The 26,488-nt window shown below is 42.5% G+C and overlaps 1 protein-coding gene across 1 annotated transcript in view; it reads left to right on the top strand.

The window, feature by feature from the left end:
- The window catches only part of GNB1L (G protein subunit beta 1 like), a 46,756-nt gene extending 20,613 nt beyond the window's left edge, over window positions 1-26,143 (top strand). Inside the window, exons 2-7 of the mRNA XM_054288884.1 lie at window positions 6,130-6,257; window positions 6,510-6,635; window positions 8,545-8,707; window positions 12,394-12,492; window positions 17,173-17,388; window positions 22,036-26,143. Coding sequence (XP_054144859.1) covers window positions 6,142-6,257; window positions 6,510-6,635; window positions 8,545-8,707; window positions 12,394-12,492; window positions 17,173-17,388; window positions 22,036-22,302 — 987 coding nt within the window. The 5' untranslated portion in view covers window positions 6,130-6,141 and the 3' untranslated portion in view covers window positions 22,303-26,143. The remainder of the gene's footprint in view (window positions 1-6,129; window positions 6,258-6,509; window positions 6,636-8,544; window positions 8,708-12,393; window positions 12,493-17,172; window positions 17,389-22,035) is intronic.
- The last annotated feature ends 345 nt before the right edge of the window (window positions 26,144-26,488 follow it).

Below are 26,488 nucleotides of genomic sequence, written 5' to 3'. Positions count from 1 at the left end.
GCTGCTGTGTTCTAGCACAATTCATTGAAATCCAGTGATGGGAACTGGGGGCTTTGGGACCCTCGTGTTCTGGTGAGGCTGTTGAGCCCCAAGGAAAGGCCACAGCACTCCCAGCAGCCCTGCATGGGGCATTGCTTGGGCTGAGAGCGGTTTGTGCTTTCAGCACTGAAAACCTCGTTGTGTGCAGTGGTTGGAGGCTGGAAACGTGGGAACATTGCTTTTGGAAAGCTTTTGGAAAGCTTTGCTGCTAGGGCTGCCCTCTGGATTTTAATGGTGGAGATTGCAAACGTAATGGAACAAACAGAATTGTTTGCATTGCACCATTAACTTCAAGCAGGCTGTTATTTGCACTGGCTGCCTCTGCAGCTGCAGCTCAGGACCCACTTCCTAAACACTCTTGCACCAGAGCACAGGGTGCTGTGACACAGGGCAGAGTTTGTCAGGGGCTGCAGGTAGGCACAGAACTGCAGGCTAAAAAAGAGCTTTTGTGTGAATTAAAAAGCCTGGAAAGGGGGAAGAACAATTTATTCAAATCTTTCTCAACTCATTCTTTGCTCTGATTTTTCCTTTGGGAGGGTGGCACCTGGTTGACTGGGAATTGTCAAAAATAACAGGGATTTCATGTATCTGTTTGTGAGCACACCTGGATGTGTTGGATATTTTGCAGTGGTAATTATGTCTGCACACCTGCTGGTTTCAGTCCCAAATCAGTTTGCCAGACATGCCTAGGGAGATTTATTTCTCCTATACCTGAAAAAGCTCTTTTACCACTGAGGTTTTACTACTCTAAATAAGCCTAAAGAAAAATAGAAGAGGATTTTTTCCTGTCTTTGCTTGAGCTGTTGGTATCTCAAAGTGAACTGTGGGGTTTGTTAGGGGGAGGAGGGTGTTTGGATGATATTTTAATAGCAATTTGTTTTTGCTTCAATGTGTGATAGAAATATAAGTGACAGGAGTGGGAACAAGAGAATTGCTGAATTCTGCTGGAATTTTTCCTGTGGGAATCTGTTAATGTTTTTAATTCTCTGGGAGATTTTTCTAAGGTAATCCTTTTGACATTTACATATTTTAAAGTACTCTCATTAAATAAAAGCTTAACTTTTTTATATCAAATGCTGAAGTGATGATACTGAAATACCACTGCATAGAAATTCAAATGGTTTGAGGATTATTCTAATTGCAACCTAAGCAAAGTAAGATTTGTGAGGGATATTAATAGTGAATTGTTCTTTAAAATAATGTAATTTTGAAGGAAATTTAATTGTTCAGGCATTTAGCAGATGCATTTTCTTAGACAAAACCCTTTTTGGTACCTCATGTGCAGTGCACTCAGCCATTCACTAATTGAAACCCTCATTTGAGCAGCTGGGTTTCCACTCCCCACTTGTGTAGGAAATGCAACTTGTGCAGGAGCCCAAGGGTTTGCAGTGCACTCTGTGAAAAATCCTTCTCGTTGTGTGTGCCACATCAGTGCAGCTCAGCTCCTGAAGGACCATGCTGTTACGAGTGCAGGGAAGGCTGGAAGAAATAAGTGGAACATCTCTTTTAAAAAATCCAAAGAGCCTGATGGTGAGGTGTTTCCTCTCTTACAGGTGATGCTGTATTGCAAGCAAATACTGCCATGAGCAAAATGATTCATGTATTCATGTTTTTTCACTCCTTCCACAGGAGGCAAGAGGATAACAACTCAGGGACAAACATACAGTGTAGCCCAGAAATGCCTTTAAATGAACTTTATTCTGTAGGTTGCATTTTGTTTGTTCAAGCCCTTGAGCCAGAATTTGCTCTCAGACCAGACTAAATACTAAGCAAATTCATTTAATTAAATTTGTTGCAGATATCCCCAGTTAACAAGAACAGATTGGTCTCCCTGAGGCTAGATAGAGTTAACAAGAAAATAAATGTTGTGCTAATTAGAGAACTCATTTTTAGGCACCTGGGGTGAAACTTTAAAAAGTCCTAGAGATGTAGGATTGAAAATTCATTTGGAAATGAGTCTTAGGCTTCAAAATCACTTAGGTACTTTTGAAAAATTTCCCCAGAGGCTTTAACCATCTTACAATCATCAAATTTAGCAAGTTTGTAGCTGTCTGCTTAGCACAGCACTGTAGAACTATTATCTGTTTGAATCAGTACACCACAATGTACTTCATTATCCCTGTAAGGAGAGACCCTGAGCTACCTGGTGAGTTGAAGGTAGGCTGTCATTTTTTTGAGCATGCTTGTATGTCAACAGGAACAGATTGATGCTTTCTTGGAAGTATTAAACTACCAGTACCCCAAATTTCCATCTCTTTGCAACCTCATGGGACTTTCTGTAGGTACCTAACAATTTTTTATTAAATCTTGTCTTAAGTGACTTGTCCAAGCTCATGGATAAAAAAAGGCAGCAAAGATGAAATTTTATAGTTCAGCACCTGCTGGAAGAAAAATGAGACACTAAATACTGTCACACTGCCATTCCTCTGCCAAATCATGATAGGAAGTAATAAGGACTCAATAAACATTAGATTCAATATTAAGCCAAATTTCCAGATTCACATATAGGATTAGCAGAAAAGCGAGGAAAGAACCAGACTCTGAGGAGCAAAAAGTGCCTTCAATAGCTTGCAGCTCAGAAGTATGGTTTCAGTAGGTTGTTTTTTCCTGTAACTGGTGTGAGGATTTTTCTGAAATATCATCCTTGTAAAGACATGCATTAGTAGTGTCTGTTCCATGCCAGGTAAAACCCTTCCCACAGCCACGCACACACTTGCTGTCTGTCAGCAAAAACCTCTGTGTCAGTAATTAGAAAAATGCTATTAAAAACCTGCCTTGTAATCCCAGGTAGCCTCTGGCTTGCCTCAGTTCTAGTTCCTTGCTCAGTGCAGTGAGCCAGAATTGCTCCACTGTGAAGTGGGACCCTCTGACAAGCTCTTAGCTACTCTTTTATTTATCAGGTCCTATAAAGTGTTGTTTTGAGGGCACCAGCACTCAGCTGTAGTGCCCCAAAGAGGTTTCACTTGGTGACAAAGTCCTTGCTCTGACAGGTTTATAACTCAGGAGCATGTTGCAGATGGGCACTTGGGAGCTGCATCTCACCATGGGGGTCAGTGTGCACATCATGTACATCTGAACATGTGCTCCAGCCTGCCATGAGTCTGGATCATCCAACAGCTTCATAAAAGAGATGAGTCAGGGCCCTAAAACACAGAGGGTATCCACTGAGCTCATTATTTTCATACCTAATTGCACAGTACTATTGAGAGAGAACTGCACATTACGCTGAAGAATCCTGTTTCATCACTAGCCCTAAAAGATAATTGCATTTAATTAAAACCTCTAGATACCTTGGTGATAACTGATCTATAAACACTCAATGTAGACCTGCAAATGAGGTGCATTAGCAAGTGCATCCCTTAAGCACAGTTTGAAAGCTGGTACTGAGGTGAGATGGCAATGAAAAGTTGGGCTGTTTTGCCATGGACTGTGTAGCTCTTGCACTCCATTCTGATTCTGTGCAGTTCCTCTGCTGTGAACCAGTAGGCAAACACCTGCTGATCATCCCTTACTGAATTTTGAACACCTTTTGTTTAATCTGGGGTAATATACACATGAGTGGGAAAAAGTGATGGCAGGTGGCACTTGCAGTGGCAGAAGCTGCCCTTTTCTTTGTGAGGTTAGGTCAGAAAGGAAGCAGCAGATACACACGTGTGGCTAGTAATGCCACAGAACGAGGAGGAAACACTTCTTATGGTGAAAATATTTATTGTAATGGACATTATAATGCATTTTCCAATTGACTGCAAATTATATTTCCAGTTGAATCAGCTGCTGGTTGCCTTGTCTCAGCACAGGTCTGGAGGGTCATTTGCAACAAGTCAGAACAGAAAATTTGTCCTCATCCTTCTCCAGTGTTTGTGCACAGCTGCCTGTAAAGCTGTTAATGAAGGGAAATACCTGGTGAGGGGCCAGAGCAGTGAGTGCCTGTGGGGATCACACAGGCTGTCCCTGTGAGCTCATCAGGAATTGTCCTCTGCCAGGACAGTGCCCAGGCAGAAAGGGACCTGGGGGTACTGGTCAACAACAGACTTAGCATGAGCCAGCAGAGTGCCCTGATAGCCAAGAAGGCCAATGGACCTGGCCTGGATCAGGAAAGGTGTGGCCAGCAGGAGCAGGGAGGTCATTCTGCCCCTGTGCTTGGCACTGGTGAGGCCACACCTCAAGTGCTGTGTCCAGTTCTGTGCCCTCAGTTTTGGAAGGACATTGAGACGCTGGAGTGCACACAGAGAAGGGCAACAAGGCTGGTGAGGGGCTTGGAACACAAACCTTGTGAGGAACGACTGAGGGAGCTGAGCCTGTTTAGCCTGGAGAAAAGGAGACTCAGAGGTGACAACTTCCTGAAAGGTGCCTGTACTCAGGTGGGGTTGGTCTCTTTCTCCTGGCAGCAGCTGACAGAGCAAGAGGACACAGCTGAGCCAAGGAAAATACAGGCTGGATGTTGCAGGGACAATGATTCTGACTACCTGGATTTCTGCCTCTGCATCAGCCTCTGGTCACCCTTCCAGTGTCTCATGCTTGTGGCCACCAATGCCAGCCTCCTGGTCAAGTACTTCACCCACTTCATCAAAGAAGGATTTTCCTCCCTGATCATCTTCATTTATGATGCTTTGAGGAAGGTGAGCAAGCTGGCAGGTCATTATCCCATCAACTCCTAGTTCAAGGTGGACTATATTACAAATTACTCTTGTGCCTATAAACCACTAGATCCAGGTAAGGGAGTGTTCATTACCTCTCCAGTCTGTAGGTAGGAGGTGGGTGGCCTTTGCTCTCCTTTTCCCTTGTGCTGCAGCCCAGATAACAGGTAAATTACTCCTTCTTTATTGGTGCCTTCAGATATCCTATTTTAGTCTCAGGTGTTGCAGCAGAGCTCTCATTACAGGTAGAGATGAGCCAACACACAGATTCTCATTTAACAACATGAAAATGGTCCTGGTTTATTCTTTACAGCTTAGCCACCCTGACTCTGACTACAGCAAGTTCCTACTGTTGGCTTCTCTGACAGACTGACTGCTGGCTGTTTCCTGCTGGAATAGGACCACAAGTACTTCCTTGCTGCCTCTTACCACAGGTCTTTTACCCAGCTCAACTATGACTGCAGGCTCCAATAAGAGGCTCTAACTCTGTCAGACCCAGACTGACCTCACAGCAGATCTTTTGCAGCAGCAACTCTCTTCCTTGTTTCATTCTTCTGTGTGTCTCTGGATCGTTCCTTCTTCCTCAGGGCTCCTTTACCTCCTCAAGGTGATATTTCTTCCTCCAAGGCTCTCCCTGACCAGCCAACCCACCCCTTTTATCACACATATCTTTATTAGTCAATAGCTATGACCCATTAAGGACAAGACTGTTCTTCTTTGGTAATTAGTGCAACTGTGACTTATCGGGGCAAGGTCACTTGGAATCCCTTCTTCTACACCTACAGTTTGGATATTAGGAAAAATTTTTTTACAGAAAGAGTGATAAACTATTGGAATGGTCTGCCCGAGGAGGTGGTGGAGTCACCATCCCTGCACGTGTTTAAAAAAGACTGGATGTGGCACTGGGTGCCAGGGTTTAGTTGAGGTGTGAGGGCATGGGCTGGACTCGGTGATCTTGAAGGTCTCTTCCAACATAGTGATTCTGTGATCTGAAATTCTTTTCAGTTGATATGTTCACTGCAATGCTTTTCTGAAAAAACACAAAAGTAGTATTTTTGTGGAGAGGAAGGGGAGAGACTTAGCCAGGGGGCTAAAGCAGAATGATAAATTGTTTGCCCACTCAAATTATGGGTGTCAGGTTTCTTGTATTTATCTCCCTTGAGCACAGGGGGAGCAGCTGACCGATGTGGGATTTACAAGTGTGCGAGAGGTGCCTGCGCGTGGCCAGCTCAGCACCTTGCTGAGAGAGGAATGCAGCAAAGAGCAGGTTGGGCACCTGCTCCGTCAGCTCATCCTAGGAGCAAATGCTTCACCCTCAGCTGGCTGGCAAATAGGAAGAACATTCAACAAAGAAAATTCAGAGAGGAAAGAGCAGAAGCAAGTGTCCTGCTCAGAATATATTTAAAGGCTGCTTTACCCTCTGTGATATCTGTGTCTGCTTCTCACCCCCCAGTTCACTGCTCCGATGGCTCTGCCACCTCCGGATCCACAGTTTGTGCTCAGAGGTACCGGTGCTGCAGTCCACACTCTGCATTTTTCCTGTGGAGGCCCAGAACCTGATATCCCCCTTCTCTTCTCTGGGTAAATACACCAGGATTTCTGGCTCTGCTGAATGTCATATGGTTGTTTCTTTTTGAATTGAAGTGTATTATTTTGACAAAGTGCTTCTGGGGAAAACAGCAGCATTCATGTTTTTGCATGATGGGTGTGTGTAACTTGTGCATACAGCTTCAGTTTTGGAAACAAAACAAACAAACAAACAAAATGAAAATCATCAGACTCTGATCACCTCCATGCAGTGCTCACACTAAAAGCATCTCTTCCTACTGCCAGGTCTGAGAATGGGTTTATCCATGTCTGGAACCTGAAAACACACAGAGTGGACACAGCATTGGATGGCCATGGAAGAAAATCTGTCTGCTGTGTGAAGACAATGGGTGGCAAAGACAGGCTTCTCAGGTTAGCAAAGCAGGCAAAAAACTGAAATTTTTCTTGTCTCTTGGTTCAAGGGGAAAAAAGAGGGGTGGGAACACAAAGGATTCTCTTAATTCTGGAATCAGTTAAAGTTTCTCCAACACATATGGAAATGTACTGAAGTAAAAAAAGACAGAAAAACTCTAGAACAAAAAGTGTGGGGGTTGGAGGGGGAAAGATGCAATTAATTAATTTATGATGTGTGTTATGATATCATAACAACTTGGGACTTGTAGTGTCTTTACTAAGAACAGGTGAGATCTTTGGGTCAAGGAAATACACTTGGATTTGAAGTTGATTTGAAGTGGTTCCTGGGGAAGATTGAAAAAAAGAATTTATAAATAGAAGGGAGATGGAGGAAGGGGAAGGAAGAAAGAGAAGAATCAGAGATGGAGAGTGGAAGACTGAAAATGAGCAAGAATGCTGAGTTTCATGCTTTTGCTTTGTTGCAAAATACCTTCTGTTCTTGTTTAGCAAAGGAAGGTCAGGAAGATTTGTGTACTTTGGATTAGACAGGTGATCTAGAGTAGATGCCAAAGTGTCTGTATGATTAGGAGGTGTTCTGACATGTTTATCTAGAGAAGACATCTCATAATATACAGGGGAACTCATTAGCATTTATATTTCTTATCTGCTTAGGTACAATTATCAACTCTCCCCCATAAAATCATATTGAATGAGCATTGTTTGTGTAATTACAGAGTTTTTCTGTACCTCTGTTTTTACTGTACAGTTCTAACACTTCACATAGCAGTGCAGTTTTAGGACAGCATTTATCTGTACTTTAATTTTTCTCTTGTAAAGCTAAATCACAACAATTTCTTGCAGTATCATACTGTTTGTATCCACAGTGCTATAAATGTTGTGTCAGTTTGTCACTCAGCTGAACAGCACTGATGCTGAAGAACTCCCAACAGCCTGTAGATTTACATCTCCTCTGTTTTGGTTTCATGCTTCTTCAGGTGATACTGCTAATTAAAGTAAGACATGGGTAAGGGACTTTTGATGACCAGGTGATAACATGAGGACATATATCCTGTGCTAAGGTAGTTTATGGATTGGAAGCTTCTGCACAGTGCTACTTTGTTCCAGAGCCAGTGGGATCCCAGAAATCTGCAACAATTCCTGCTGTGCCCTTTGTGTGGCCTCCTTGCTCTGCCTGCCTGGGAGCAGCACAAGCCTCTGGGACGGGGCTGTGCCGAGCAGTCCCCGGGCTCCTACCTCGGATGCAGCTGCTGCTCTCTGGCCCTGGGTGTTGCAGCCCCTGGGCGATCCCTGCCAGTCTCTCACCGTCCTAGGAGCCCTCTGTGCCCTGCCTGTGGCTGTGGGAAGTTGACCACTGAATAACTGTCTCTATTTACCTCTGATGAGGTCCTGTCTTGCTGTTTGTCTTTCAGCTGTCAACACATGACATTTCCATTTCATTGCTAGTGTGAATGAGTGTTACATGTGTAAATCTTGGGATACTTTTGTTTCCTTTTAAATTAGATCAAATCAATTTTAAAATGTAAGTATTTTTTTACTGTGTATATATTCAACTCATGAGACTTTCTAAATATATTCTCACGTATAAATAGCACAACTCATCCTGATCAAGTCTCTCTGCACAAGGAAACAGAAACTGTGAATGCAGTGTATCTGACTGGCTCCCAAGCCTCCCCCCTTGCAGGGACAGTTGAACCTCTTGGCCAGTTCCACAGCTGGCAGAAGGGTGGTGGTCTCAGGAACACTGGACTCCCCCACATTTCATGAAACACCCAATTAACGCCCCCACAGAAGCTGTTCCAAGCTTGGTCCTTTACTGTCTGTTAAAGACCCAGTTCAGGTTACTGCCCTGCAGGCAGCCAGGCTTCCTCAGACTGCAGCTCATGGATAACTTGTTTTACTGTAACAGTCAGGGGCGCGACCAGAGGATCTGCTTGTGGGATTTAGCAGAGGGACGGACTTCAGTGACGGATTCTGTCTTCACGGAGCATGTGGGATTCTGCAGATGCTCTCTGTTACAGGTGGCACAGGGACGCTGGCTAATGGCCATGGCAGCCAGAAGCCTGGAGGAGGTAGGAAGTGTCTCTTTCTCTGTGCTTGAGAAGTTGCTTTTGGTACTGAAATGACATCGTTCAGAAGGGGAAACATCTGTGCCATTGAATTCTCTGCTCAGGAGCAGGCAGCACAATAAACCTTTGGGGGTGTTAATCATTAATTTTACTGCCACAAGGATGACTGAATTATGTAACTCAGCTTTAATAACAAGGATACCACCCCAAGATTTGTCTCACATTTAAGTATTTGCAGCTGCTGCTGATGTTTACATGCAGGAGTTTTGAAAACCCTTCTGGTGCTGCTGATTATTGGGAACAAGAATCCTTCTGGGGAACTAATGGTCAGCAGGTCTGTCCTCAGATGGAGGAGCTTATATTGCATCTGAAGCTGAATTGGGTTTGGTGAGAAGAGGGGAGGTGCAGGTGATTTGTAATGCAATACGTGGTCTTTCACCCCAGGCTAATTCCTTACCTGGAACTGGGAAATAGTTGAATTACTGTTACTGGCCAGAGGTTTGCTCTGTGTGAGATAATTGCAGGGTCCGTTTCAGTTCCTGCTGGGTAAGTCCACATCTAATGCCACTATCACAGCACTCACTGACTGACAGCTTTGCTGGCAATGTCCACTTCTGCTGTGTAGAAATTACAGTTTTGTTTTCTACAATGGACTGTTTGAGGACATCACACAAAAATAATACCAAATACTTGACATCAAAATACCAAAATTATGAAAGAAGAAAAAAGTGGCGTGAATATGAAATGAAATATGGTAGCTAAGTCCAAATTGCTGATGAGCATAAAAGTTCACTTGCTTTTCTGAACTATAGGTTGTGTATCTTGAAACTGAAATTTGCCTATTTTATACATGAAGTAATAAGTGCCTGTATTGCAAGAAAATGTGATCTTTTTATTATACACAAGTTAAGCACATATTTAAGTACTTTGTTGACTCACAGCCAGAATGTTCACTCTTTTACAGAACTAGATATGGCTGCAGACACAGACACTGCACCAGTAAATACAACCATTCTAAGTCCCATACCTTGTTCTGATCAAACAAAGAACTCCCTCCATTTTAAAGCAGTGCTCAATAATACTTAAGTTAAACAAAATTGACAAGTGCATTTGGGTGTCAGCCGGAGAAGTCCCGCTAATGAAGAATTAAATAATCAACTGACCAAATAGAAGACATTTACCCCGGTGTCGCTTACAACTCATCTCTGGTTTATTCTCAATTGTTTGCTTGGGCCGTGCAAGAGGAGAATGATTTGCAATCTCCTGAGGTAGAAGAGTTCCACTCTGTGTGTGAACCTTTGCATTAGAACTGTGTCATGTTTCAATAAATTCACATAAGCTCCCATAATATATAGTGCTTCCAAACAGGCAGCACTGTGTGAGACACAGTACATTTGCAGCTTATTATTAAAATTAAGACTTAATAAGTGTTTATGCTTGGCTGGTGTCCAAAAAAAGACTAATTTTGTCTTGAAGGAGGTTCAGTCCATAAATAATGAGATCTGAACAGGCATTTATTTGTTCATGATTGCATTTAAATCACCAATTATGAGTTACATGCACTTTTCTTGCAAATTTGCCAGAAACATGTTAAAAGCTTTATTAATGTGAAAAAGAGAAAGGGTGTGTTTCCTTGTGGCCAGTTTTAGCCACCCAGGAACACTATTAACCTCAGGCAAAGGCAAATCTTTCTCCTATTAAGCAAAACCAGTATAAACACGGAACTTCAAGTTTTAGGTTACAGTTGTCAAAATATGTGAAATAGTATTTATTTCTAAGGCTCAGTTGCCTTTAACACAGACAGTCTCTGGAACTGTCAATCCAGCTCAGGCAGCAGGTCATGCCTGCCTGCCTTCTGCACAAAGCTTTTCTCCTTGTTTGTCTTTGGTCTTTGCAAGCCCAACTGTAGCCCTTGTACCAGGTCATCTGTTTTTAGTCAAGGTAAAGCAAAGAAGGTTTGTTTTTTTCTTTTAACCTGCAGAAGTGAATTTATCACAGCACACTTACCCTTCTTTATTACATAAAAGTTGCAGTTTTGGTCTTGCCTAGGAGGCAATGCCCTTTGGAGAGACAGTGATGAAAGAGGCAAGATGAGGGCAGGTCATCTCCATATTTATAGCCTGTTTCCTGCCACAGCTAACTTGGTCATTATGTTGATAGCAAGAAAGTTGACAAGAGAAAAGCATTTTTTGTTAAGAGTGAAGCTCCAAAGAACCAGAATTCCCAGATGATCAGACTTTGGTCTGTTCCCAGGTTTGGTCTGCAGACTCGATGGCTCTTGGCTGTAGTCACTATTCCTCAAATCTGGAAAACAGTTTCCTGCTCTATTGCTCAGTGGCTTTCGAAAGTGTTCCGTGTGTTATGTGCAATACACTCTGCTCACAGCCTTAGAGTGCAGCTGGCTTTTGGCAGCCTGGCTGACGGCCTCTAGAATAGGAAGATGTTCTGGCAGGCTTTGAACTAAAGGTATGGGATTAGAAAGCCATCGCAGCTGCCGTGGCCTTGATGGATGGTTCCCAGAGGAGCCATATTTGTGCAATACCTCATCTCAGATGCTTAAGGAAATTCACACAGTGGGGCTGTCCAACAGCGCTGTTGGGCTCTTGCACATTCTGGAAGAGCCTAGAGTGGCTGGTCATGCTGGATTTATCAAATGTTTCAAGTAGTTTAATTTTACCACATAATGCAGACCATTGTTTATTTAATTAGAAGAAAAGATCACCTTGTTGATTAAGTATGAATGTGAGAAACAGCAACGTTCCTGGCAGCAGGTTTTTGGTACCCAAGAGCTTCTGTTTCTCCAGAGTTCCAGGCTGGACAACCAGCCCAGAGCTGAGGCACTGCTGTGTCAATCAAGAGTCTCAAAATCTTCCAGTACCAAACTAAAAAGGCAAACTCCCCTGATCTTGCCTGCCATCATCCTGAGGTGGAAATGAGCTACTTCCTTGGCAGAGAAACAACTTGCCCAATGTTCAAAAAAAAGAAAAAAAAAATCAAAACCACACAAACCAGGTCCATGATTCATTTCCATTGGAACAAGCAACAATGGAAACTGCTCTGTAGAGAGAGCAGGTGTTTAACAGAGCATTTTCTGACCCTGCTTTAGACAATGCTGTGTTAGGAATACCTGTGGGGAGAGGCTGCTGCAGCTGCCTTAGCTGGTAATTGCAGGGTTATGATTTGTTAGTGCAGTCAGCAGTAAATAAAAAATCCCCTTTGCATGTACACACTGCCTGTATTTCCATGCAAGCTCTGTGTTACCACAGCAGCACAGAGGAGAGGATGCAAGTGTTCACAGGTGAATGCAGCCAAAAAATTAGCAACAGAGCTGGAAAAAGGTGGAAGAAAGCAGGGGGGGTGTGTTCAGATAAAGCAGTCCGCAGTATTATCTGCTGTGTGTACAATGTCATCCACTGTTTGAAAAGAAGGCTGTAATTAAATAGAAGAGTGGAAGAAGAGGATGTGTTCACTCTAGCAGTTTTGTCTGGTCTTTCCTAAAACAATGCACTTCTTTAGCTAGCTGTAGATTCCCCTTACAGCTCCAGCTTAGCATGCATTCCTCCATTTCCTCCAGACAGTTTTTACTGGAAGAGCTTATACTAACCCTAATCACCTTAAAAGACTTGTGTTTTTAACAGCAGAATTTTGACCTGGAGCCTGACCAACTCCTCTTGTTTTCCTGATGTCAGGTTCAGATTTTGGAGCTGCCATCCAAGACGTCAGTCTGTACCTTGAAACCAGAGGTGGGTGCCAAGCTGGGCATGCCCATGTGTCTGAAGTTATGGCAGGTAAGGCAAGAGCGCCTGCTAATTGTGAAATGTTTTCCCTGTGATTCATTTTATATGAAGCACATGAATCTTTCTTCACTTGGATTTTGATTTATAATCAAACCAATCAAGTAATTATACTATTAAAGGGGGGAAAGATTTGTGAACATCCTTAATGTAACTTTCAGAGCTTTCCAAGCTTTAATGGAAGATTTGCAAATGCTCAAGGAAAGCTTTGTATCCTTAGGATAGATACAGTTTTTGCATCAATCAAAAGGAAAATGAGTGACTTACCAAAGCCAGTTGTTTGATATGGTTTCTCACTGCATTAAGACTGATGAGAAATGTTTGGGTTGCTTAAAACCAGTGGTTTTAATGGCAGCTTCCATTCACTTCAGTGCCCTCGGGATGAGGAAACACTCTATGAACATTTCTATTCCAGACATACAACATGAATAAAATATTTATGGTGGTACTGACTACAGACAAAAAGGTAAATAACAGTAGTTAGTGAAAAAACCAGACATTTGCAAAATATTTAGCAAATAATGTTTATGGGCTGCCAACAGTGAACAGAAGTAATACAAAAAGGTGGCAATAGAGGGAGGAAGGAGTTCAGGTGATTGGCTTGAAATCTCCAGAGAATTGGTGGCAAAGCTGATTCCCATGTGACTCCCTGACTGCTACAGGTCTACAGAACCAACTGAGCAAATGCCAGGGGTGTAATTCCTGCAGGCTCATTGGAACATTTGTGTTGGTTTTGGTTGAAAATATCAATCAAAGTGAGGCCTCAGTGTCTTCACCCAAGATCCTGAACTGACCGAAATCTAGATAAATTCAGTTATTGACTTCAGACAAAAGCCAAGAGAGGCCACAGTTGAAGTTCCATGCTGTAATTAAAAACTAGGGAAAAAAATAAGAGGAAATTAAATAGACTGATTAGGCTTTTGTTAAACAAAGTTCCTCCTAAATCAGTGTTCAGTGCCTGATGAAGTGAATGGGTCTTTCTGTCTCCTCAACGTTTTTTAATAAGATGGTGATAACTGTGGAAATGTTCAGTGTTGAAAATTTTTCTTGCCTGTATAAGAAGTCCTCTGTCTTGCCATATTTTCTACATGCATTAATATTGATATTCCTTTAGGAAGCAGAGCAGGTGCAGAGTCTTAATTTTATATAGTTTTTGATTTTGTTGCCAGTGGGGATAAAGCAGAGGACTGGGAACTGGGAGAGCTAAATTATTCCATTCAAATTCTGACTTTGAGAACTCGCCATAACTTCCTAAACTGCACCAGGCAAGTATAGATAATCTCTTAGAGTCTCACAGCTGTATTTGCTCTTTTACAAATATGCACAACTTGGTTTAAAGGCACGAGGAAGAGGATACCCTTAGGGAAATAATTGCATGTGGTGCACCAAAGTGATGCTCTGCATTCTGTTCTGTGGTTGCCCTGGAAGTGGCTGTGTGAGTAACCCTGTAACCATAAACCAGGAGAGCACGAGCTCAGCCAGCTGCAGCCCTTCCTGAACAGAGCCCTCCAGGATCTCTGTGCACAGGCCCTGTTGGGCAATGCAGACATACCCAGGAGATGAGCACTCCCAGCCCAGCACTCAGGGGTTGCCTAAGAGACCATTTGATGTTGCTTATGGCACAGTAAATTAACAAGTTGAAACAGAAGCTGACAAGGAGAGCCCCATAAAGGTCTGAAGGAAGAGTGCTTGGGGTGGTTGGCCACTGAGAGTTTGGGGGCTGCAGCCAGGTACCATCAGATTTTTCTGCAATTCAGGTAAACAACAAACCTCCCCAGCAGCAGTGTGAAAGAGAAACTTTACTACAGAGCAGAAGGCAACTCAGGTTAGGCTTGTAGATTAAACCTCATTGGCTTCTCCTAAGCAGTCAAAAATCTTGCAGTTATTTATTTTGTTCTTTTGAGCACTTTCCCCCCCTTATTTTTCTAGGTTTGTCCTTAAAGATATTAGTTCTTTCACTTTCTTTTGAAGATTCGTGTTCTTGAATACATTGTCCCTTTGGTTTCACACCTTCCTTCCATTACTAATTGGGTGGAGTAGGATTTGTAAGAGTAAGGAGAGTCTTCCCTTAAATTTTTTGCACTCCTTGGGGAAGGCATCATATTGCATAATGGTGCAAACAAAATAATTCAACAAGAATAATACATGTCGAAACTGGAAATGCCGAGTTATTACTTTATATAAACTATTGCAATTATTCCTGTTGAGCTGACAGCAGATCACCTTTTCTTCCTTCCTTGACAATTATCCAAATGCAACAACAAAATGTTCTGCTTAGGAAGAGCAATGATTTATAATTTAATTTTTCTACTGAAACAGAACATGAATGGTGAGACTTCTCTCCAGCAGTGTCTGTGATTGGGAATTGAAATAAATAGGCCCTTGTGAAGCACTGCTTGGTGAGCCCAGGCTCAGAGCAAGAGCTCTGCTGATCTTTCAATAACTTTTATTGTTTTAGTTCATGTACCCATTGAAATATTACACTTCATATGGCTAGGAAAGTAAGAAGTAGTGTGGGAGACCTACATTTCATAGGAAACAGAACTTGGGTTTTAAAACACACCAAATGTAGATCTCACTTGCAAATTACTGTTTTTCACATCTAAAGTGCAATCCCCACAGCACAAGAAAAGAAAGGGTTTTGCTTGGCATTCCCAAGATGCTGAGCACTCACCTGTCTCTGCCATGTGCACGAGGGTGAGGAGCTCCTGTGGGAGCCACCATCCCCCTTGGAGCAGGGAGAGGAGCTGGTGTGTTTCACTGCCTGATGACAGCCACGACTTGTGACAGCCCAGCTCTGAGGGAGTCTCGTGCTCACAGAAGAGCAGCACAAATAATTGCGGGGGATTTTTATGCTTAAACTGGGGGCTTTCTTTAAACTTAAAAGTACCTATTAAATATTTGTTTTGATTTGAAGATTTTACCCTTTATTAAATACAAATAAAATCTGGAATGCTCATTCAGATTTTTTAAAAACATTTTTGCTATCTGGTATCCAAAACCAGATATTCTTCATCCAAAATACCTGATGAGTTAACATTAATTCACATGTATCTGATGCAATGTATGAATCAAGGTATTCATTGCTCTGATGTTACATTATTTCAGCAAATCAAAATTTTGACAGAAAAATTGTTCATAATTCTGGGCACTGTGAGAAACCTGCCTTATGGGCCTTTCTAGCCAGAGCATGCTCCCTGCCTTTTCAAAGGAAAAAGGATCTCAAAGGAAGGAAGGAGGCTCCTCCAAGATCCCAGGTGTGGACAGACCCGTTCAGAAGGGAGATATAGGGGATTTCCTAAATTTACAAGGATTTCCCCTTGGTTTCCTTCTTTTAAGGAGCAATGTTGTTCCCTGCTCATTGAGCTCTATTCTTCAAACACTTTTCTAGGCTGAGTAAGGCCCAGGAAGCACATGAGGCTGGTTCTCAGAAGTTGTGTTACTCAGGCCACCCATCTCTTGTTAGTTTAACTTCCCCCAGAGCACAGAATAACCAGTGGGAGAACAGTCTGCACCATTGTAGAGGCAGTGAGCCTTTGGCCACTACAGGTTTGTATCATGACACTGACAGCTAACGAGTTTGACCTCATTCAATAATGTGATACTGGTAAAAATTAATTCTTTATGCCCTTTATCTTAATTGAATACTGAGCAAACAAATCCTGTAGGAGCAGACAATGTTTGGAAATATCTGAATATCCTGCTGGATACATTTCTTAGATGTGCCTACATAAGGTGGTAATAATCCCAATGTCTATTCTGATATTTCTTCTCCTATTAAAGAAACAACTGGCATTAACAGATTGTTGTTTTAGTTGCTTTCCATTGGGGATTTGCATCTTCACTCTCGTACAGGTACTGCTTACACATCATTAGTCTCTGGGCTGGAGCAATGATGAATATTTTTCTTAAGTGTGACATGTAATCCAGTAATGTTCCCTTCTTTGAGTTATTTCAGAGGTTTAAATAAATTAGGTGTCTGCCCAGGGTGCCCTGCCCTTTGGCCTGTGACATCATTAATCAAAATAGCTTTCAGTTGGTTACAGTGGGACTCGGGCGCCCATTAACCCCTTGGTGACTGACCCAGCGGTTCCTGCTGGGAGGTTCAGTGTTTGCCTTCAAGCACTGTGGGGTACTTGGGCAGGCAATCCCTCTGGGCAGCCCTGCACTGGCAGAGTGGAACTGGGATCCCTGGGCATGGCACTTCTCAATGCCCACACAGGCTTGTATTGCTTGGGACTACTCAGCTGCTCTGTGGAATTTTTTCTATGAAGTGCAAACAAAGTTCAGACCATGAAGTAAAGCTCCTGAAAATTTCAGTCAGGCTCTTTTCAGTTGTTATAAAGGGCAATAGTTTGGATTTTCAGAGAGAAATTTTCTCCCCCTATATGTGTATATATATATGTATGTGTATGTTAAATATGTATAATGTCTATAACATTTAGAATTTGATATGTAGATATAAAACATGTAAGTGCATATTACCTAATAATGCTTTCTGTAAATGGATGGAATATCAAAATTTGATATTCAGATATCTAAACTTCTTTTCACTTCTACATCAGTCAGCATTTTAATTTATTCTCTTGGTGCTTGGACTAAAACCTACACAGGGATGGTAACTTTCTTAACAGACTATTTACTTCTCAAACAATTTTATTTTTCCTTAATCAGCCCAGCTGTGGTTCACAACCTGTGCTTCTGGCTGGCTATGAAGATGGATCAGTTGTCCTCTGGAATGTGTCAATGGGAAAAGCGTTGAGCCGACTCATTTGCCACCAGGAGCCAGTGATGAGCCTTGACTTTGACTCAGAGAAGGCCAAGGGGATCTCAGGCTCATCTGAAAAGGTGCTTAGCATCTGGAGCCTCAATGAGCAACAGAACCTCCAGGTCAGGATCACTGGCCCTCTAGTGTCATTTATCCCACTTTGCACTAACAGTTTGATAGACTAAAAAAATATTTAGTCATGAAGAGGAGTTGTTGCAGATCTCTAGCTAATTAATCACAGACTGGTTAGAATGTCTGTGCTATGTGACCAGACTTAGCAAAAGATGGTGAGGATTTAAAAAAAGGGAAAAAACCCTCTCTCACATGTTTCTGGTTTTACCAAAGTTGCAACAGTCACACAGGCCCAGCATTACTCAAGCCATTGCCTCTGTATCTTCATTTATCACATTGGTAGTATCCAGCTCTCGGAATGTCCTAAACATTATAAATGAGTTATAAAAATGAGAAACAAAGGATTGCTTTTCCAAAGGTTCTGCTTGAATGGCTATAATGAGCTTTCCACTGTGGGAAAGACAGAAGTATTCCATTAAATACTTCTCAACCAGAAGAGTAGGAGTAGCCCAGCTAGCACCAAGAGGGCATGAGGTTTAGGCACCCAGCTTTGTTTGGCACCTACAGGGCCCAGCCAGAGACACAAAATCAGGCAGTTGGCTGCCCCAGTTCATGTCTGAGCTGTAGCACTGTGAATGGCTGGGTTAGAAGGAGGTTGTGTAATCCCCAGCTCAGGCTGTGCAAGGGAATGGCCATAAATGCTGCTTTCATCTAGACAACTTTAGCAAGGGTTCCAACAGTGCCAAGGCGTTAAGTACGATCTGGAAGTGTAGGTGTGGAAATAAAGTGCAAAAAGGCTCATGCAAATTAAAATGGCCCATGCACAGTTTCTCCACTGCTGGGTGCTTTGACCTTTTTAAAAGTGGCAGCTGTCCCATGAACAATGGAGAGGGCCGGAATCAGCCCGTGTGCCCATGTCATCCTGGAGAAGAATCTCCTGGATGCACCAGTTCAAGGGAGAACAATAATTGCTGTTCCACCTTGCAGCTTTTATGGAGTGTTTTTTAAGTAGTACAGTCAGTTGATGCTGTTTTCTGAATGGTGCTAAGGAAGAAAAGCACAGGCTGGGACACCCTGTGCTACCTCATCACCTGGGGGGCACTGTAAAGGTGTGGAATCTGTGAGGCATCACCACAGCACCTGCATTTCTGGGGTGACAGGGCAAACACATCCAATCCCAGTGAAGTTTGGAGGGCACAGCACTCACTGAGGAGGCAGCTGAACATTAATACACAATACAACACAGCATGAAAGAGGCACTCTGCACTCTGAATGAGCAGTGAAGGTGTCTGATACACAACTGTCTTGGTTTGGGTTTGCTGTTTTTTGGTCCTGTTTGCCCTGCCCTTGCCCAGCCTCCACCTCTGCACCAGGTGTCCTTAACTCAGCCAAGGGGAGGGAAGGTGAGAAATCCCAGTAAGAAACGTGGTACTGAGACTCATTCTGGAAGGTAAAAGTGACAGAAATATTACATCATGATAGGCTTCTTAAATTTTCAAATACTCTGGTGGTGGAGAGAAAGCTGTTCTTTCATATTAATTATAGCAAAAATTTTTTCCTAAAATAAAAGAAAATACTGTTCTTTACAGCACATTTCACTTAGGAGTTAATAGTATGCAGGGCTACAGGTACAACTCACAGGAGAAACAGTTGTTCACCTGAAATACTGCAAGTATTGTTTTTCACAAGGTATTCCCATTCCCAGGGGATGTAAGATTAGCTACACCTTTAGCACCTGCACTGAGAGATAGGAGATGCCTCAGAAGAAATTTAAAATCCAAGTATTATAAGCTCCAAGCCATGCTCCTGTGCTTCATGGGAGCATGAACGCCCTAAAAAAATGCATCTTTCATATGAGCACTAGAGATTGTCAAAGACATAGATTAAGTTTTTTTCCACTATTGCATTAATAATATAAACCAGATGGGGATTTTTTTTCCCTGACATTCCAGGTACCTGAGGTAATGGTAGACGTTGGAAAGCCACTCAGTGGCACATTATTTTTATTCTAAAAGGTTTTAATAAGTAACTGTGGTGCACAGATATCTGCCGTTGGAGAGGGAGTGATGCAATGATGGTACTGAGCTCTGTTTTAAGTGGCAGAGTTCCAGTGTGGCAATGAATAGATGATGAAGGGAACTGCAGAGTTTATTGCTATGAGGAAAGTTTGTATTGTCTCCTACAGGAAAGTTGCTGAATTCATCACTGTCAGCAAATGATAGGATTGGTTATGAGCCTTCTGATTTGGATGAGATAGTGTAATTATGTGATGATGCTTGTGGTAGAATGTAGGAGGTAAACAGCTTCTGCAGGTGAATAAACAAAGCAGGACTAAGAAATCTGATAACCACAGAATCTTCTTTCTATATGACAAGAGAAAAAGTCCTGTAAGCTGTACTGTAAGTTTTGTTGGTTTGGTTGCTGAGGCTTTTCCCCCAAATGCTGAAACTTAGTCTGCTGCTATTTTAGTTATTTTCCTAATAAGCAGAGGGCTTAAAGACAGGCTTTGGCTGTAGATGCAAGTGTCCTTGATTGTGACTGGCTGAAAGCAGCTCACCTGTTTTTACCTCTTTGTTTTCCTTATTACAAGCTGGTTTTCTGGTTAGGAAATTGTGTTGGTCTTGGACTGCTGTAGTTAGTGACTTAGTGTAGCAGGTCCTGGGATGGCACAAATCCTGGCAGTGGGATTACACATGACTGCATATACCTTGAGCAAGTTTTCTCCTTTGTGTTGTTTTTCTGTCTCACTCTTGTATTTGCACATCATGCACAAATGCCCACTGTTCCCTCATGTTCCATAGCCAACAGGCATCACCATGACAGGCTTCCTTTTCAAGTTGGAGCTTGCTGAGGACATGCCATTTCTCCAGCTGCCCTGATTGTGCTGTATGGATCTTGCCCACATGATTGACATTAATGATGGGAGCACCACGCCTGGCATTGGTTACAGCCATCAGCCAATAGTCTAATGGGGAGTAAGACCCATCCTCCATGTGCCAGGCTGGTGATGTAAGGAATAAATCTTTCCCTTGCCAGGACATTTACACCAACAAAAATTCCACCGAGGCCATGCTGCATTAGGCCTACCCTGGGGAGTTTGGAGCACATGGACTAACAAAAAGCACAGCCCCACCAAGAGGCCCCCACACAGCCTGCTATTTCTCATTAGGCTTGAGCAGAACTTGCTGTCCTCTGCTCTGAATTCGCTGCAGACACATTCTTCAGGTCGTCTTTGAAAAAGGAATGTACAGAGCATGTAAAAAGCATGTCAAGTTTCATTCAGCCTTTTGTCTTACTGAACTGCACAGCTCTTGCTGATGAGTAGGTAGCTGGATAGTTCTTATATAGTTGAAAAATAATGGCTTATGGCTTTGTGCCTGTAAGGTTCCAAGATGTGTTCAGCTGCATCTGAAAACAACTCTAACCAACATTTCTGGAGTTTTCCACATCCAGTATAAAGGTTAAAATTATCTGCAATAATATGTCTTTATAACCCTGTACTAGGTATGTATCATGAAATGTTCTTCAAGGAGGAAACCTCCTCAGGTGTGATGTACTTGCCAGTCCCTTCCTGCCTCAGACAAACAGTAAACACCACACAGTGAATTAAACAGGCACTGGATGATACTGAGCTTCGGTACAGGATAGCTACAGACTCAGGCTTAAGGAGAGTGGCATTAACGTGTTGTTTCCAGTGGTACTTATAAATAACAGCAGTTCAGGGCCAGCTTTTTAAGCCAAAGGTGTTTCCCTCATTTTGACAGAAGTTGAGCTGTTCCAGTACACACACACACTCTCTTGTGTGCATATTTCACAGCTGTTTCAGAGGCAGATTGCTCACTCAGACAAATTACCTGAGCAGCAGAGGTGTGTTACTTTGAGCTTTGTGCCTCAAGAAACTCGTGTCAGTGAAGCAAAACTTTTTCGTTCCAGGGGCTAAGTCCTGTGCAGCCCCAGTGCCTTCTGAAGGAAGCCAAATGCCTCCCAATTGAATTGTGCCCCTCTGTGCCCCAGTAGTCTCCAAACAGTAACAAAAGGCTTCCAAGACTGAAATCAATAACTTGGCCATAATCCTCTCCTTGGATTTGGTGTAAATAGAAGTCTCTTGGGAAGGAGTACTAGAAATACAGATTTCCTGACACTGTAACCCAATTCCTGGAAGCATTCCTTTCTCAAGACTGAGGTAAATGCTCCAACAGCTTATTGGGGGTTTTGTGAGGGGCCACAGTAGTAGAAATGAGTAGCAGGTTGCTTAAGCATCAGCTCAGAAGGGTCTCAGCCTGGGAATTCTTCTGCAAAAAGCAGGGAAAATATATGGCCTTAGCTCTGAACATTGGAGCTCATACAAGAATAGCTGGAAGGGCAAAGCTGTACTCAAAACCCCAATTCAGAGCTTCACTTGTGACAGAATATATATAGCTTTAAATGCAAAATAAACTAAAAGCATACAAGAGTTTGGTTTATTTTATGAAAATTGCTCTGGAAATGGGAGGCTCACGTTAAGGTGTTTTCTGTCTCTGTCTATTTTCTGTTTCTGTCTCTGTCTCTGTCACCAAGCACCATCCACATGTGAAAAGCTCCATGCTCCCTGTGTGACACTGGTGTGTTGGGTGGCCACAACACCTGCTGAAGTACTGAAAGATTCTTTTTTCTTCTGTTTTGAACAACTTGAGCTCATTTGTAACTTTTTCCCAAAGGTTTACAAAACGCACGAACTCATCAACGCTGGCATATCTGATATCACCATCCGGCCAGACAAGAAGATTTTGGCAACAGCAGGGTGGGACCATCGCATCAGGATCTTTGGGTGGAAGAAGCTGAAGCCCTTGGCAGTGCTGGACTATCACACAGCAACCGCTCACTGCGTGTCCTTCTCCCAGCACAGCAGCCCCCGGGACAGGCTGCTGGCAGCCGGCTCCGGAGATCAGCGCATCAGCGTCTGGTCCATCTATGCCCAGACGTGACACATCCTGCACTGCCATGCACCAGGGAAACAGCACTGCTGAAGCAACTCCTAGCACTGCAGATCAAACATGCCTGTGGGGAAGTGGTAGAATCTGTCTCCAGGCTGAAGTGAGAGTCCTAGGTTAATTCTTATGCTGCTTGTTTAAGCTATAAATTTTTTCTTCCATAGAAGAAAGTGGATTTTTAAAATTGATAACAAGCAGAACGAGGCCAGTCACAAAGACCAAAGTTGCTTTGGGTTCTGCTACAGGTTTTGCAACACCTTTCCTTTGGCAGGTTGCTGACATAACTTGTGCCAATATCTTTTGTAAAAATGGACTGGAATCCCTCAAACTGCAGTGGGGGCAGAATATGTCTGTTTGTAAGTCATTTATGTATCCAAGAATCTGAATCGGTGTAAAACATCACTCTTCCTTGGAAATTTATACCCATTAAACCACCTCCAGTGGTTTCTCATTGTCAGTTACTTTTTCTTACCCCAAACTGAAAGGCTATCAGAACACCCTTGATTTGTTCACACTTCTGTCAGTTTCTAACTTAAACCAACAGCCAGGAATGTGACTAGGGATGGCCTTCGGCATTTATGAATTTCATTATGTCTCCTGTCACCTCAAGCCTCACAATTAATCACAAGAAAGAAAGGAAAAAAATCTTCCCCAACATTGCACTGCAAAGCTTTGTAAAGCCTTTTACAGAGCCAGTGCTAAATCCTTTCCATAGACTGATGAGCTGAAGGATTTAAACTCGACAATCCAATTAGCGCCCTGCTCCTTGGAGAGTCAGGGCTGAGTTTCAGTGTGGAAAGTCGGGGATTCAGCTGCACAGCTCCCATGAACATTTAGGGGAATCACATGGGTAAATCCTTCTCCACACAGTGCAAATGGTTCCATTAACTTGTCATCTCTACAGTCATGGAAACTGAAATTCATTCATGAAAGTTTTGTTGTTTGCCTCACAAAGGAGCATTTGCATTCTTGTAAAGCGTATTAGACACATACCAGTGTGCTGAGAGCCAGGCTACTGCTGGATTCTGTCACAAAGCTGCAGTGACAACTGTGTCCAGGCTGTACACTGTTGATACTTGATTGGAAATAGAGAGGTGGAAATCAAAGAAAAAGTGACCAAAAGTGAACAGCAACATCAAAGACTTTGAAAATTATTTCAAGAAAAACACACATGCAAATTAAGGTTTGGGTCTGTTATCCAGCTGTGCCTTGCAGACAGAGAATATTGCTGGACTGAAAGCCTTAAGCACTCAGCCTGATGTTCTTTACATTAAAACACAGAACCAGGATACTGTTGCCAGGCTTTTCTGAATAAAACGTTGCCTTATACATTTTAGAGTGTGGTGACACTTTAAATAATGCATTTCTTTGATTATTTCTTTACTATTCAGTAGCTGCATGGAGGATCACATTGCAGTTGACAGTTAAAGCCTAATTTTGAGTGATCCCGAGTCAAGGGGAGGTGATGGTGTTCATTACAGCTACCAGACAGAGTTGCACTTCTCCAGCATCGTCCACCTCCCACACAGAAGAGGAGCTGCCCCCACTGCACAAGCAGCTCCATCCTCAGCCTTGTGGAACGAGATGCAGTCACCCTCCACAAACCTGCTGCTGGAAGAAACCTTCTCTTTTGCTCTTTTGCCCCTTTCTCAAAGGAGGTCAGAATTGACACAAAGAAACAATGAAATAAATAAATGGAGAATGTGTTGTTGCATGTGGTTTGGGGCTCTTTCCAGGGAGTGTGCACAGAGATTTCCTTTTGCCTGTGCTGTGTGGTACAACACACATGGCCCAGAGGTGCCAGCATTCCTCCTCCATGACAGCAAACAGCAGCCTGCACTGCTGGGCACTTTCCACAGAAGTGAGCTTAGGTTTAATGCTCATCCAGCAGGAAAGGAAACCCAGGGCTCACCCATCTTGGGCAAATGCTTGGTGTAAGAAACAGTTTTTGATGCAAATATTCTGGCATTGGCATGGTGGCACCCCTCTGGAAAGAAGGATTAATACCCCATGCCTTACTGAGAGCATTATTAGATCAGAGGCTGCAAGTTAGGAGTTATTGAGTATATTTTCGCTGAAAATTGCCATTTACTGTCAACATCTGTATCTAAAGTAATTAGGGAGACCAATAATTACTTTAGTTTTAGATTTACAAATGGGTGTTTTGGAAGTTACTTTAAAGATTACTGGGTGCTTTCATCTAAATTACTACCCTTTGCTGAGAGTTAAATATTTATGTTTGTCTGATTAGGTAGATTTAAAAACAAACTTAGTCATGCAAGTACAAATTGAAAATGAGGACATGAACTGCATCTCAGACACACAAGTGAGAATTTCATCAGCTTCAGGAGGAAGGACACAGGTTGCAGGGCTGCTTGCAGGAACAGACCCATCCTTTACTTCCCATTACCAAGGTACTGTCCATGTCATGCCTTTTCACAATACAATTAATTCATTAACACTTTATATCACTACTGATTTTATCTAAACACCCAGAAAACAAATTTTTCTTTCACATTATAGTTTCCTTGAAATGAGCAACCAGACTACACTCGTTTGATTTAGAGTTGAGCCTAAATGCCATAGTTTGTGAATTACAGTCTTCTAACAGTTTATTTGCCTAAGGAATTAACCTGGACTTCCCCAAAGAAGAATGGTTTCCAACAGGAAAGACAGTCTGTGTCCAAATAGGCTGTAAAGCACAATTGTCTGATTATAACTATAACTGTAAAATACAGATGTCTGATTGCAGCTAAGAAATTAACTTTTTTTTAATTAAAAAAAATTACAATTGTGCCATGAACATGGTTGTCACTCAAGATTTCCACTGACTTGCTAGCAGAAGGTTGTGAGCAAGGAGCCACCTTAAGGTGCTGGAGTTAGCTCTGAAATCTCACCTGCCAGAAAGGAACAGGGCTAGCCTGTACCTGGCCTGGAGGATTCAGGAGTGAAGGTGATGACAGCTGAATTATTACAAAAGGCTTCCTCCCAAGAATCACTGTCTTTGGCACCATGAGAGGGAAGAAAGCAACCAGCATTCATAAAGTAATACAAATAAATCCCAAACACCAGCACTTGTGCAGCAATTACATGGAATATTTATCACCACTTGAATGAATGGGATCTCTGACCCTCTTAAGACTATTTGCAAATGAATCCATTTGTTACAACTCCTTTCTCTTATCAGTACATGAGCCATAAAGCACTGCAGTCCTTATGTAGATGAGCAAGGAAAGATGAGATTGTGTTTGCAGTAATGAGTGAAAATGGAAGTAAGCTGGGGATATGTAATGAGACAGGTGTTAAATTTAGTCCTTTAGAATGCAATTGCTACAGCAAGCCAAAAAATTACTCTGCAGCTTGACTTGAACTGTTGCAAAGGTTTGAGTTTAAAATAGCAGATTTTTATAGTTAAGCCAATACTGGCTTCTGGACTGCTTTTCTTTTTAGCATATTTAAGATGCATCTACAAAGCCAACTTGCAAATTAATAAATCTTTCCTTTAATTCAGTCTGCCAAGAACAAAGATAGAACACTGACTACTGCAGGAGCCATGTTAGTGATGTAAACCAAAGGACTGGGGATTAAACAAGGATTACTGAGTGCTAAATCAATGTGTTTCCTTTTCTGGCTGTGTGTGTGTGGTGTGAAAGTGTGGATCATTACATAAAACATGGCACATGACTGCCTGGATTAATGCCAGGCAATGTTACAGCAGCATTGAGACACAAAGTTTGATGTTTGAGCATGACCATTGTGCTACCAGGAAAGTGACAGCCATGACTAAGGGGAAAGGCAAGGGGGTTCTGCTAATGCATAATAATCTGAAATTCCAGCCTGGGTCCCCTGCTATAGCTTTTCCAAGTAAACTTGGCTGTGTTTGTCTATGTCCTACTCTGCTGGGGCATCCTGGAGGTTTCTTTTATAATGTGAAGGAAGCTATCCAAAATTGAGATCATACTGGGGGAGAGATGGCAATTCATGTAAGGATCTCACAGTATCAAATTAAATGAAAATACAATCTCTGAGTTGGGAAAGTTTTGCTCACCTGATTAGTGGTCTGAACCACAGCTGTACCTCCTGTAAGCAGCGCTGTGTACTGCTTTATTCTGACCTCAGAGGAATTTGATTTGCAGTTTGGTTTGTAAGAGGAGGAGAAAGAAGTGAGGGGTTAATCAAA

Source organism: Melozone crissalis, unplaced genomic scaffold (genome assembly GCF_028551555.1).
Source record: "Melozone crissalis strain CALT ecotype California unplaced genomic scaffold, PUWL_Pcris_2 ptg000063l_1, whole genome shotgun sequence".
NCBI lineage: Eukaryota > Metazoa > Chordata > Aves > Passeriformes > Passerellidae > Melozone > Melozone crissalis.
The sequence above is the reverse complement of the archived record's forward strand: the minus strand, read 5'-3'. Positions and strand labels throughout refer to the sequence as shown.